The sequence below is a fragment of the Camelus bactrianus genome, chromosome 11 (genome assembly GCF_048773025.1).
Source record: "Camelus bactrianus isolate YW-2024 breed Bactrian camel chromosome 11, ASM4877302v1, whole genome shotgun sequence".
In the NCBI taxonomy this organism is placed as follows: domain Eukaryota; kingdom Metazoa; phylum Chordata; class Mammalia; order Artiodactyla; family Camelidae; genus Camelus; species Camelus bactrianus.
Window position 1 is genome coordinate 85,675,253 of NC_133549.1, and position 13,627 is coordinate 85,688,879.

Consider the following 13,627-nt stretch of genomic DNA (forward strand, 5'->3'; position numbering starts at 1 on the left):
GTTGAATCATGTTTATGACCAGTGGTTAGTGAAATTGTATAAATTACAAAATTTCAGAAATTTCAAGGACATGGTTTATGTCATAGGGAAGAATAAATATATAATAAAGGATTTTGCAATTAAAATCAGTTGTCATCAGTATGTGGAATATTTAGGGAGAAGATACTCAAGCATATCAAGGTGAAAAATACCTTGAGAAAACAGAGATCTTCATTTGCTGAGGAGGTACAAACAGACCAAGTGAGGTCTGCCACAGATCTTCCACTAGGACTCTGTGCACTGCTACATTGCCTGGAATGAAGACAAATGGTTTTCTAAAGCCTTCTACTCCAAGGCCATGTTGTTTATCTTGATATTTTCATCCTGAATATCATCTCCCTCAAAGCCTGATGGACCTGCTTGTTTCATAGAGTATAGGTGACAGGGTTCAGCAGCGGGGTCACCACTGTGTTCACAAGGGCAGCCTTGCTGTTGGAGCCCAGCCTGTTTGTTTCCTTTGGTTTCATGTATATAAAAACACAGCTGCCGTACATCAGAGAGAGGACAATGAGGTAAGAGGAGCAGGTGGAGAAAGCCTTCTGTCGCTCGTTGGCTGATGGGAGTTGCATGACTGTGATTACTATGTTGCTATATGAAATGATGGTTATGAGGAGGGATGTCAAAAGGACACACAAAGCAAGGACAAAGCACAACATTTCAAGAGATCTGGTGTCAGAACAGGAGAGATGAACCACAAGGCTAAGGTCACAGAAGTGAGGGATGACATGGGGGCCACAGAAGGATAACTGGGAAAGCTTCACCACTGGACCAGTGATGAGACTGAAGCCCAAAGCAAAGCAGGTGGTGACCAGGAGGAAACAAATTCTCATGTTCATGATGGTTGGGTAATGCAGAGGCTTGCAAATGGCCAAGTACCGATCCAGAGACATCACTGCTACGAGGAGGAAACCTGCTGCTCCCAGAAACAAAAATACAAAACCTTGTATGAAACAAGCATCAAAGGAAATTGTTTGTTTGCCTAAAAGAAAGATGACCAACAATTTAGGAATAACAGTATTTGTGAAACAACACTCAATGAAAGAGAAAGTGCTGAGGAAAAAGTACATGGGTGTCTGGAGTCTGGAGTCAGCACAGGTGACGGTGCCTATGAGTGTACTGCCTGCAGTGGACGCCAGGTATGCCGGCAGGTGCACCAGGAAGAGGACTTTTCCCAGATGCTGGACAGCAGGAAACCCCTCCAAAGTGAATGCTTGGACAGCTGTCCCATTCCCCATTTCCACAGCAGCAGCATCTGCAGATATTAAGCTACAATAAAGACATCACAGTGAGCACAAAGTCTCTGAGCATTAAATCACACTGTCTGACTACCTGAGAATGTGACTTCACAGATGGTAAAGTAGTCCAGTCATTTGATTATTGAAAAGGAAAGACCTGACTTCAATACTAGTTCAATACTGAGTTCTAATCTCAGAGAGAGAGGTTATCTTTGCAAAATTATTTAACCTTTGTGAGCTTCATTTTCACCCCATGTAAAATGAAAATGATAGGATCTACCTGTTCATGTACTTGTGAAAATTAGGTAAAATAAAGCGTGTAATTCACTTGTCATGTGATATCAATGATTCTCATGTGTTCCTCAAAATATAACTTTAATATTTAAATCGTGCTATATTATAAAATAGCATGATGAATAGGTAGGGTTGTTCACATTTGTATCCTTATCAAATATTTTACTGTGTTTTAAAATATTACCAATTTATAAATTAGGACAGTAGTAATATAATAATATTCACTTTGAAAATCCTTTGCACGATACGTAAAAATCCTAATTTCAATTACCATCATCATCATCATCATCACCATTTGCTGTGGACTTTACTAATGCTTGGGATTATACTGGTCACTGAAAATCAGTGTTCCTACTACTCTTTACAATAATCATGAGTGTTAATTTGCCCCTACCCCTTCTGCATAAGGAGAATTGGAGGCTTAGAGAAGTTCCAGAGGATTATGTCACACAGCTGGGATTTTAACTAATTATGCTCGAATCCAAAGCCCTTGCTGTTTCTAAATGCTGTAACAGAATATTTAAAATAGATGCTATGGATATTTCTGCTCCTTAAAGGATGATATTAGAGTTAAAACAGTTTGATTTCTTTCAGAATGGAAATGATTCATATATGCATAGCTAAGCAATCCGAGAATAGTTCTCTCAATCTTAAATGAAAGTTTATAGTTCTAGTTTTCTATAACCAATTTAGAGAAGAGTCTGGAGACCAGGGATGTTGGGAGTTGTTCCACAATATAGTGTAAGTTGTAAACCCAGCATTTACTCCAGTCTTCTGAGGCTCCATGCTCTCAGGTAAGGGAGATGGGGAGTGACAGTGGTTCACAGGATCAGCCCATTTAGGAAAGTAACCTGGGAACATAGAGTTCACAATTCACTTTTACATCAATGCTCAGTGAACATTCTCTTTCTCTCTTCAGTCTCCTCAATAAATTACTTCTCTTATGATGGTGTTTGGCTCTAGCATCTCAGTACTAAGGTGAAAGTCTGCAGTATGGAATGTCTTCCTTTCTAACCTGCCATGGACTAAGTTCTCAGAAGTGATGCTCATGAAACCAAGCTGCTCCCTCTAGAGTGGCACTGTCCCCAGGTCAGCCTGGAGGGGATGATGCTTCTGTTTCAGTGACAACAGGAGGTCCACCAAGTTACCACTGCCCTGGCCCAGGCACACCAGAGTGATCTCAGTGGGGACAGGGCTCCCTCCTCTTGCAGTCATTCTCTTCCAAGAAGTCAACAGCTTTCTCTGCACTGAGGGGAAGGAGAGGGAAAGGAAACATATTTGTCATAACCTGTTGTTCCAGAGTCGGGTGAAGATGTATTGCATGTTCTTGGTGTTCCTGGCTGGCCAAACTCTCTTTCAATGACCCTGAATTTTTCATAGAGAAAGGCTACATGGAAGCCTTGACCACTGAAGCCTAGAAAAAGAGCAAATGTAATAAAACAACCACATTTTGCTGCCCTCAATTCTGGGTTAAAGCTTGATTCTGGGACTACTTAAGATTCTGATGAAAGTTCTGTCTCTGCTCACCTCAGTTGGTAACAACTCACCTAACGTGCAACAGTGTTGTCCTCCACCTACACACTAGCTAACGGGAGCAGACAGTTTCTTCTGAGTCCAGCCCTGGGAGCTGCTGAGGCAAGTCTCCTTTGGCAGAAGTACACCACTGTCTTGGGCACATCTGCTCCAAGACACCTTCAATTGCACTCCATCCTCCATTATATCCTCACCTTTCTATGTTTCTAAGCATCCTTGTTCCACTGCATCAATGATGAGACTCTCCAAACATATAGTCCTAAGGCCTCTGTAATAGTTTTCCTAAAAGTCTGTGGTCACTGAGCAGGATGTACCCAGTCAGTGGGCAGAGAGCACAGGCTCTCAAACCTCATTAGGAGCTGAAGGGACCAGAGTTAGAAAGTAAAGACAGGGCTGGTGCCAGAGGGACAGCTAATTGATCTCTGTTGAGAGCCAATTACTGGCACAACCATTTTATCTTTCCATTGTTTGTGGTAATGCTGGCCCAGATTTCCAGTGTTTTCAAGATAGAAAAAAAATCAAGATTTGAAAATCAGCCAAGATTTTTCAAAGAAATTATATGACAATTTCCCATGGGTTCCTAAAATCCCAATTGGAATGTTGCTAATGATGCTGAGTAAAAGTCCAGGCTCCAACTTCCTACATGTGATATGTACATTGAAATAAGAGCACAGAGGTTAAGAGAACATTTTTGTCAAGAAAAAAATTCTGGATTATATTTAGGCTTTCCTCAGGGCTTTGGAAAATATGGTTTCTGAGGAAGAAGATGGGAGGAAATCTACCTTCCTTTCTCAACTTTTATTCAAGCCTCCACCAACATTTTAATTTTTTTCATAAGATATATTTGTCTGAAGAATATTTTTATTGCTCCTGTGTCCAGTCTTCTTGAAAAAGAAAACACACAGTTCTTTCTTTTCAGGGAAAAAATAGGAACACTAGGTAGTTTCTGTGACATCTCTAACCTGGCTTACCTTTCTATAAAAGAATCTGTAAAGTGGATCCCTAGATTACTTCTAGAGCAGAACAAGAAGGAAGAGATATGACGTTCATAGTGGAAAAGCTATTGCCATAGCAACCACTGCCTTGGAAGTCTGTTTCTCTCCCTGGGTACACCAGGTGGGCTGCTATAGTAAAACTGGCTTATTTATTGTGGCATCTGGCTTCCCATCAAAAGCCAAGGAAAGAGAACAAACTCCCAAAGTGTATTTGCAGGAAACACTGGGGTATATGGTAGCTGTCTGGAAATCTGTTCTGCCTAAATCTTCCCTCACCTATCTTGATCATATCAAGTCAAAGCAAATGTCATAGAAATTTTCATGAGTGTTGACTGAGTCCCACCTTCCCACAAATGAACAAAATCAATTTTGTAACACCTGTCTATCTAAACACTGTTTTCCATCCATGTCAGACCAAACCTGGCCCTCATTGCCCTATTTTCAGTTAGAAGGTGGGGGAAATAAAGAATAATAGGAGATGAATTGTAGAGACTGGAACAAATTGAGACTTCACAAATAATGCCCAGAAAAAGACTCATTTGTGTGTGGTTGTTTAAATTGTGTTCAGTGCCAGCCTCATGCTGCAGAAACACCTATCCCACCCAAAAAGTCCCAATGCCAACATGATGGTGTGGAGGTGGGAAGAGAGTGGTCTAGCATGTGGTTGGATGAAAAGGCTTACAAAGGAGAACCTTAGACAGAAATGAGTAAACTAACTATACTATACATCTAGCTTAAGGAGTGGTGACTAAGAAATGTTTCAAATTTTCCTTGGTATATGTATTTCTTTTCTGGATAATGTCTTCATATTCCTCCAATAATCACTATTTTTATACTTTTAATGATACCTTGAGTCTCAACTTATCTTTGAGGTTTCTAAGTATTCCTTATGGTTTGAGGATTTAATTGGCAGTTAGAGCAAAGAAAGGGATAGTTTGTAAAACTGTATTTGTGATTATCTAAACATAGACGAGTAAATCAAACATCATTGTGTGGATTTATTCTCTGCAGAATATTGTTACATTTACCACTCTGTCTCTGAGCCAGTTTTGAAAAAAAATTAGACTACACTAATATTAGGATCTGGATAATGATTTTGTTTGTTTGTTTGTTTAAAATGTACTTGGTTGATATGATCTGTTCATAGAACAGTTTTGATTTCTAAAATCTTATCCCTGAGTAAAAAAGCTATGTAAAGACTAAAGAAAGGTAAATCCTACTGTCTATGGTATTGTTGGAGAGGAACTAGGGGATGATGTATTGAACAGGAAATGGGGGTTGGGATGGGCAAAAGCACTGTCAACAGACTGAACCCCAGTCTGAGGGTGACCTTGTTATAATATCAAACTGTCCTTTCCTGGAATATCCATTAAAATAAGCCAACATTCCCAATGGGGACTGAAAACACAGCAGTTCTGATCCAGAGGGCTCATTAATATTATAACTAATACCATATATCCATGTAAGAAAAAGCATATTAGTGTAGGTATCTTCCAACTTGGGACCAGGAGGGGAAGCTGAAAATATAGGGTAATTATCATATCTAGATTTCTTTATTTTCTTTTTCATTCATAGATGGAAAAAATAAGTATTTTTCAACAAACCTTCCACTATAGGATGATCAGTAAAGTTGAATAATGTGGGTGGGACAGGAAGAAGTGGAAAAAGCTATCTGTAAATATCAGAAATGAAGCAATTTTGTAAGGTTCTGGATCCTTCAATTTCTATTAATTTCTTGGTAGGGTTTTTCATGCTTATCTCTGATGTGTGAACATTCCGGCTGTTTGAGAGAGCATCAGTGGTTCTAAGTGGTGTCTCTAGCACCAAGATTCCTGAGCATATTTATCTCAGGACCTCCCCACCATGGAATGGTAAATGTTGTTTTGCAAGGTCAAGATTTTACATATAGCATAGAAGAACACCTCAAATCAGATGGGGGGACAAATGGGGACAAAGTTCACATTTATAAGTTTACATATCTCCTGATAACACCCTCACAGCTTGTTACAAGACATGAAGTTTTACTGCTGTGGGAGGGGGACCTACGAAGAGAAGATGAAAGATGTGCAATGGAGAGAGAAAAGTAACTGATATAATTCCCTTTTAGGAAACATGATCCTTTTGTCTGGGCTTGAGACATCACCTCACCCAGTAGCACTGTATTGGTGAATGTCATGAAGTCAGTTTGTAAGATTCCTAAAAGTCAATAAACCAGATTGATCTTCTTTCCACACATGTAACTCTAGGGATCTCAGGGAGATCAAAGCTGTTTGTACAGTTGTGGGGGAGATATTCCCCAGAACTGTAACACAATCAGGTTCTGTCTTCTTATTCAGCACTTGTCACTGCTTAAAGACAAACTCTTGAAAATAATTCACAAGAACAAGAGGAGATATACTGCATTTTTTCCCTCAATCTCCTAATATGTCTGGAAAGCTCAACTTTGGGTGGGGGTAGCTATCTGCATCTCCCTTATTTGGGAGATTGGACTAATCATAAGACAGAGAAAGAAAGAGTCAGTGCAGGCATAGTGGGGGCGCCTGTGTCAGACTTATTGAGAAGCACACCACCAGGTCAAGATTTGCTATATCTTCAGAAGGCTGGCTTCTATGGAAGCTTGCCTCACCTTTTGCATCATATCTGAGATGGGAAAAGACATATCCAGCCAAAAATAGAGGAGCTGGATGGGTTTAGCTCTGCTTTCTTCTTATACCCAGTTTGACTGTTTATTTTGAAAAGAATGGGAATCTAAATAACCTCCATCAATAGGGGGTTTAATTTCACAAGTGGCTTCTCATTCATAGAAATTCTGAAATAAGAACAACAGGCCTGGTCCTCATGGACACTGAAGGTGGAGAGTGGTTCTAGGTTTAAGGCAGCTCTAAGAACTTCAGCATCTGGGTTTTTCAGTCATCTTCCACTGCTCTCCCATAAGCACTCTAGCCATATCCTTCATGTTTGTGACTTTATGACCTTCTATCAGATGGTGTTCTCTGTACTCTTAATTTCTATACCTCTATTGCTGCAGTGACATAGGGTCCATAGTGGCTGTGATGCTTTCTTTTGGTACATGCCAGTTCTTTACTTAAAGGAGAAACAATATAATTTTTAAGCACTCTCACAAAAGGTATGAAAAGAGTTAATGAAGCAGAGTATTGTCTTTTCCCCCTAGCTTTGCTTAGATGCCATTGACATATCATGTGTAAGTTTAAGGTACACAAAGTCATAATTTGATATGCATATATATTACAAAATGTATTTCACAATAAGATTAGTTAACATATCCTTCATTTCACATGATTACCATTTGTCATTATGGTAAATAGCAACTTTCAAGTGTGCAATGAAGTTTTTTTTTAAACTACAGTCACCATGCTGTATCTTAGAGCCTCAGAACTTATTCATCTTATAATGAAAACTTTGTATCATTTGACCAACCTCTACTCATTTTCCTCATTCCTCATCCACTGACAATCACCATTTCACTCTCTCTTTCTATGAATTCAGTGTTTTCAGATTCCACACGTAAGTTGTAATGCACAATATTTGTGTTTCTCTGAGTTTACTTAGAAAAATGTCCTCAATATCCATTCATATCATTAAAATAGCAGAATTTCCTCCTTTTTAAAGGCTAAATTGTATTCCATTCCATTCCAGACACACGCACACACACACATACCACATCACATCACATCATATCACATCTTTTTTCTTTTTGTTTAATGGTTACCATGCTATACAATACATTTCCAAGTCTGTTTATTTTATAACTACATTTGCATTTTTTGACTACCTTCATCCATTGTACCTACCCTTCTAACACACCATACTTCTGGCAACCACCCATCTGTTTTCTGTTTTCTTATCTATGAATTCTTTTTTGCTTTAGTGGGTTTTTTAAATTGCACATATAATTGATATCATGCTGTGTTTGTCTTTCTCTCTCTGACTTATTTCACTTACCATAATTCACTCAAGTTCCATCTATATTGTCATCATGGCAGGATACATTTTTAATGGTTGAATACTATTCCATTGTACATGTATACAACATACTTTTATTGATTCATCTGCTGGTCAACATGTTGTTTCCGTATTTCACTACTGTAAATAATGCTGCAATGAACATAGTGGTGCAGGCATCTTTTAGACTAAGTGATTTTATTTCCATTGGACATACACCTAGAAATAAGATTGCTGGATCATATGGTAGTTCTAAATAATTTTTTGAGGAACTTCCATACTGTTTTCCATAGTGGTTGTGCCAATTTACATTCCCACCAACAGTACACAAGGATTCCCTTTTCTCTACATCCTCAACAACACTTGCAATTTCTTGTCTTTTTAATAATAACCATTCCAACAGGTGTGTGGTGGTATCTCACTGTGATTTTGATTTGCATTTCACTGATGATTGGTGATATTAAGTACCTTCTCACATACCTGTTTGCATTTTTAGTACTACTTTGGAGAAATATATATTCAATTCCTTTGCCTATTTTTAAATTGGATTGTTTGTTTTGGCTTATAGGCTGTATGAGTTCCTTATAAGTTTTGGAGATTAATCCTTTATCAGAGAGGTGGTTTACATATAGTTTTTCTCATTCCTATGCTACCTTTCATTTTGTTTCTTTTGTTGTGCAAGAAGCTTTTTAATTTTGTGTAGTCTCACTTTTTGATTTTTGCTTTGTTGCTTTTGCTTTATGTCATATTCCAGAAATCTACCACATTGCTAAGGCCAATGTCAAAGAGCTTTTGCCCTATGTTTTCTTCTAAAACTTTTGTGGTATCAGGTTTTATGTTTAAGTCCTTAAATGATTTTGAATTTATTTTTGTGTATGGTGTAGATAAGGGTGAAATATCATCCCTTAGTATGTAGATATTGACTTTTCCCAACATTATTTATTGCAGAAACTATCAATTCTCCACTGAGCTCTTTTGGCTCCTCAGATATTAGTTGACTGGAAATACATGAGTTTATTTCTGGATTCTTGATTAAATCCCATCATTCTATGTATCTCTTTTAATGCCAGTCCTATGCTGTTTAAATACTATGGCTTTGCAATACAGTTGGAAATCATGAAGTGTGATGCCTCTCACTTTCTTTGTCATCAAGTTGCTTTAGCTACTAAGGATCTTTTGTAGAACCATATACATTTTAGAACTTTTTTTTTTCTATTTCTGTGAAAAATGCTACTGAAATTTTCATAGGGAGTACAATGAATCTACAGATAACTTTGGGTAATAGGGATATTTACAATATAAAATATACATAGAAAAATGGGATATCATTCCATTTGTTTATATCTTCTTTGACTTCTGTTATCAAAGTCTTCTAGGTTTCAATATACAGAGCTTTCACTTCCTTGGTTAAATTTGTCACTTTTTTTATGTTTAATGATATGTAAAGTGCATTACTTTCTTTATATCTTTTCAGATAATTCAATTTTAGTGCTTAGTGCTGAGACAAAACTAATTTTTGTATGTTATCTTTGTATCTTGAAACACTACTGAATTTATTGATTAGTTTAAAAGGCTTTGGATTGAGTATTTATGATTTTCTATGGACAAGATCATATCGTCAGGAAACAGAGAAAGTTTTCCCTCTTATTTTCTGATTTGGATGACTCATTTATTTTTCTGCCTGATTGCTCTGGTTGAAACTTCCAGGACTACATTAAATAGGAGACTTGAAAGTGGGTACATTTTCTATTCCTGGTCCTAGAGAAAAGCTTTTAAACTTTCAGTGTTGAGTTTGATATTAGCTGTGAGTTTGTAACATATGGTTTATCACATTGAGGTACATTGCGTCTATCTCAATTTGTTAGGATTTTTATCCTGAAAGGGTGTTGAATTTTTTCAAATGCTCTTCTGCTTATAATCCTATACTTTGGTTCTTTTTATCATTTTAATTTAATTTTTACTGAGGTATAAATCACCTTAGTTTCAGGTGTACAATGTAATAATTTGATATTTGTATATATTGTGAAATGATTGCCATTATCATACATACATAGTTACAGAATTATCTTTCTTGTGATAAGAACTTTAGATATGTTTGTTAGCAACTTTGAAATATTCATTGCAGCACTACTAACTATAAACACCATGCTGTACATTAAATCCCCATGACTTATTTATTTTATAATTGGAAATTTGTACTTTTGACTCCTTTCAGCCTTTTCACTTACAACCCTACCCTCTGCTTCTGGCAACCACCACTCCATATTTATAAGCTTGGTTTTTCTTCTTCTTTTTTAAATTTTAGATTACACATTTAAGTAAGATCTCTATATAACTTTTCTTAGGATAATTTCTTTAGGGTCAATTCATGTTGTGGCAAATGGCAAGTTTTCATTTTTTTCATGGCTGAAATATATATATATATGTATATTATACATACATATGTACTTTATATCTCATATTCTTTATTCATTGTTCTGTAGATGAGCATTTAGGAGGTTTCTACATCTTGGGTGTTATGAATTCTGCTGCAATGAGCATGGGCATGCAGATACCTCTTCCAGATACTGATTTTAATTCTTTGAAAAATATACATAGAAATAGGATTGCTGGATCATATTGTAATTCTAGTTTTATTTTTCTGAGAAATCTCCATACTGTTTTTTATAGTAGTTGTATCAATTTACATTCCCATCAACAGCACGTTAGTGTTCCCTTTTTTCCACATCATTGCCTATACTTGTCACTGTATTTTTGATAAAAGCCACTCTGAAAGGTGTGAGATGTTTTCTCACTGTGGTTATGATTTTCATTTCCCTGATGATTAGAGATGTTGAGCATTTTTCATGTACCTGTTGGTCAATTGTATGTATTCTTTGGCAAAATGTATCTTCATATCTTCTGCTTATTTTAAATTAGATTATTTGGGAATTTTGTTGTTGTTGTTACTGAGTTGTAGGAGTTCTTCACATATTTTTGATATTAACACCTTATCAGTTATATGATTTGCAATTATTTTCTCTCATTCAGTAGGTTGCTTTCCATACTGTCTTGATTAATATTTCTTTGTAATATAGTTTGAAATCAAGGTTCATGATGCCTCCAGCTTTGTTCTTCTTTCTCAAGACTGCTTTGGCTCATCAAGGTCTTTCATGGTTCCATACAAATTTTAGAATTATTTGTCCTATTTCTGTGAAAAATGCCATTGGAATTTTGAGGGGGTTTGCATTGAGTATGTAGATTGCTTTGGGTACTACGGACATTTTAACAATATTAATTTTCTAATCCATGGACACAAAATAACTTTTTGTTTACTTGTGCCTGCAGTTTCTTTCATTAATGTCCTATAGTTTTAAATATAAAGCTCTTTTACCTCCTTTGCTAATTTTATTCCTAGGTATTTTATTCTTTTCAATAAATAGAGTAGTAGTTTTTCAACAGAGAGTAGTTTTATCCTGTACTGCACATGGAACATCTACCAAAATTGATCACATTCTGACCATAAATAATTCTTATCATACTCTTATTAACAGACTTCACAAGGACATTACCAAAAAATTAGGAAATAATCAGTCTAATAAATATAGATACCTTAAGCCTCAAATAAAATATTAGCATATCAAATATGGCATATTTTAAAAAATTAATACGAGTTAGCTTTGTCCAATAGTAAAAGGTGGATTTAAGATTCCAAGTCAACCATATAATTTACTATGTTAAGAAAGAAGAGCAGGAAATTACATAACTATAGCAAATGTGGGGAAAGAATTTCATAAAATTTAGCACCTTTTTATTATAAAAGAGAAACTCTTAGTAAAATAGGAACAAAGCCAAATTTCCTTAATCTTATATACAGTAACAGCAGCAACAAAAATCTCAAGGAAGCATCAGATGTGATGATGAGATACTGAAATCTTCCCCCTGAGATTAGGACAGAGACAATTACTACTTTTATTTAATGTTATAATGAAGGTCTCACTCACTGTAATAAATCAAGAAAAGAAAAGTATATAAAATCAGAAATAAACAAATAAAACTCTCAACACCACAGATGATATTATTGTTTATAAAGAAAATCTAAGAATGAATTTACTAAAGTTGCCAGATACATAACATACAGAAACCAATTGTATTTCTACATGTAACAACAAAAATTAAAAATTAACAAATTTAAATAGTACTAGTTATAGTCTCATCAAAATACATCAAATAGCTAGTGATAAATCTGTAAAAGACACATGAAACCTCTACACAGAAAACTACAACACATTATTGAAATAAAAGACTATCTCAATTAGCAAGGCAGAACACACTAAAATTACATATTGAAAAAACTCAACATTGTAAAGATGTCAATTCTTCTTAAATTGATCTACAGATTCAATGCAGTTGTAATAAAAATCCCAGCAGGTATTTTTTAATGGAAATTAGTAAGCTTATTCTAAAATTTGTATAGAAGTTAAAAGTACCAAGAATGGCCAAGATAATCTTGACAAGTTACCATAAAGTTAAAGAATATGCAAGAGTCAAGACTTCAGTGTTAAAAAATTGGGCAGTTTGTGCAAGAACAGATAAATAGCCCAATGGAAAAACGTATCATTTATAATTTGATCCATCTTCAGAAAGCCAGGTTTGATTTGTGATAGAAAAGTAACTCTGGGAGGAATTCAATGACTAAGTCCATTCTCTGGAGCACCTCTTACCCTCAGGTGCCCTCCCCACATCTTCCCCTCCCCCACCCAATCTGGAAGCTTTGGCCTCCTTCCTCAAGAAGGAACTTGAGCAGATAGAAGACTTCTTCCTTGATGCTCACCTCCTCCAACCCTTCTCCCCACCTCCACCACCACCCCCAATGCCAGCAGCAGCAGCAACCCCTCCCATTGCCCATCCCCTTCCCCACCTTTGACCTCCTTCTGCCCCCTGCCCTGGATACCCTCAACTTGCTAGCCATCTACTGCTGCAGCAAGGCCAGGCCAGGGGACTCGGGGTTGGGGCCCCTGCCCTCACACCACAACCTCCTCTTCCACCCTCTCGCCTGGCCCCCTACCCCAATCCTGCCACTGCCCATGAGGACCTCAAGCAAAAGACAAGGGACCAGAACAAGTCAGTGGCTCTGAGGTACCAGCAGAGGAAGCAAGTAGAGGGCTAGACACTTGAGTGCAAGTGCCAGATGCTGGAGGCAGGGAGCCGGCAGCTGAGGGAGAGGGCTGAGTCGGTGGAGCAAGAAATCCAGTATGTCAAGAAGCTGCTCATCTAAGTGTATAAGGCTCAAAGCCAGGGGACCCAGAACAGCTAGCCAGGCAGGGGCTTTGTGTGGTAGGGGGTTCTGGTCTTCAGCTCTGGCTCCCTTGTGTTTCTGGGGCTGAGGTGGGAGGGTCCATCCTTCAGTCATACCACTGTGTCCAGCTTCCTTCCAAACCCCTCCCTTCCTCCTTCTCCCCTGCCCCCTACTCTCTCCCCCTTTCCCTTTGTCTCCTCTCCTGTCCATTCTGAATTAGCTTCCCTTTTCTCTCCCCAGAATCACGGCATGTTTGGCCTCAGTCAACATCTACATCCTTAAGTAAAAGC

At 37.4% G+C, this 13,627-nt stretch overlaps 1 protein-coding gene and 1 pseudogene across 1 annotated transcript; one reads left to right on the forward strand and one right to left on the reverse strand.

Annotated features, from left to right (window-relative positions):
• Window positions 1–344: 344 nt before the first annotated feature.
• LOC141579007 (olfactory receptor 6C75-like) lies at window positions 345–1,274 on the reverse strand. Its single transcript, XM_074373124.1, is given in 1 exon segment — window positions 345–1,274. A coding segment is annotated over 1 exon segment (930 nt).
• Window positions 1,275–2,352: 1,078 nt separating this feature from the next.
• On the forward strand, window positions 2,353–13,355 carry LOC105072439 (cyclic AMP-dependent transcription factor ATF-5-like; annotated as a pseudogene).
• Window positions 13,356–13,627: the final 272 nt, after the last annotated feature.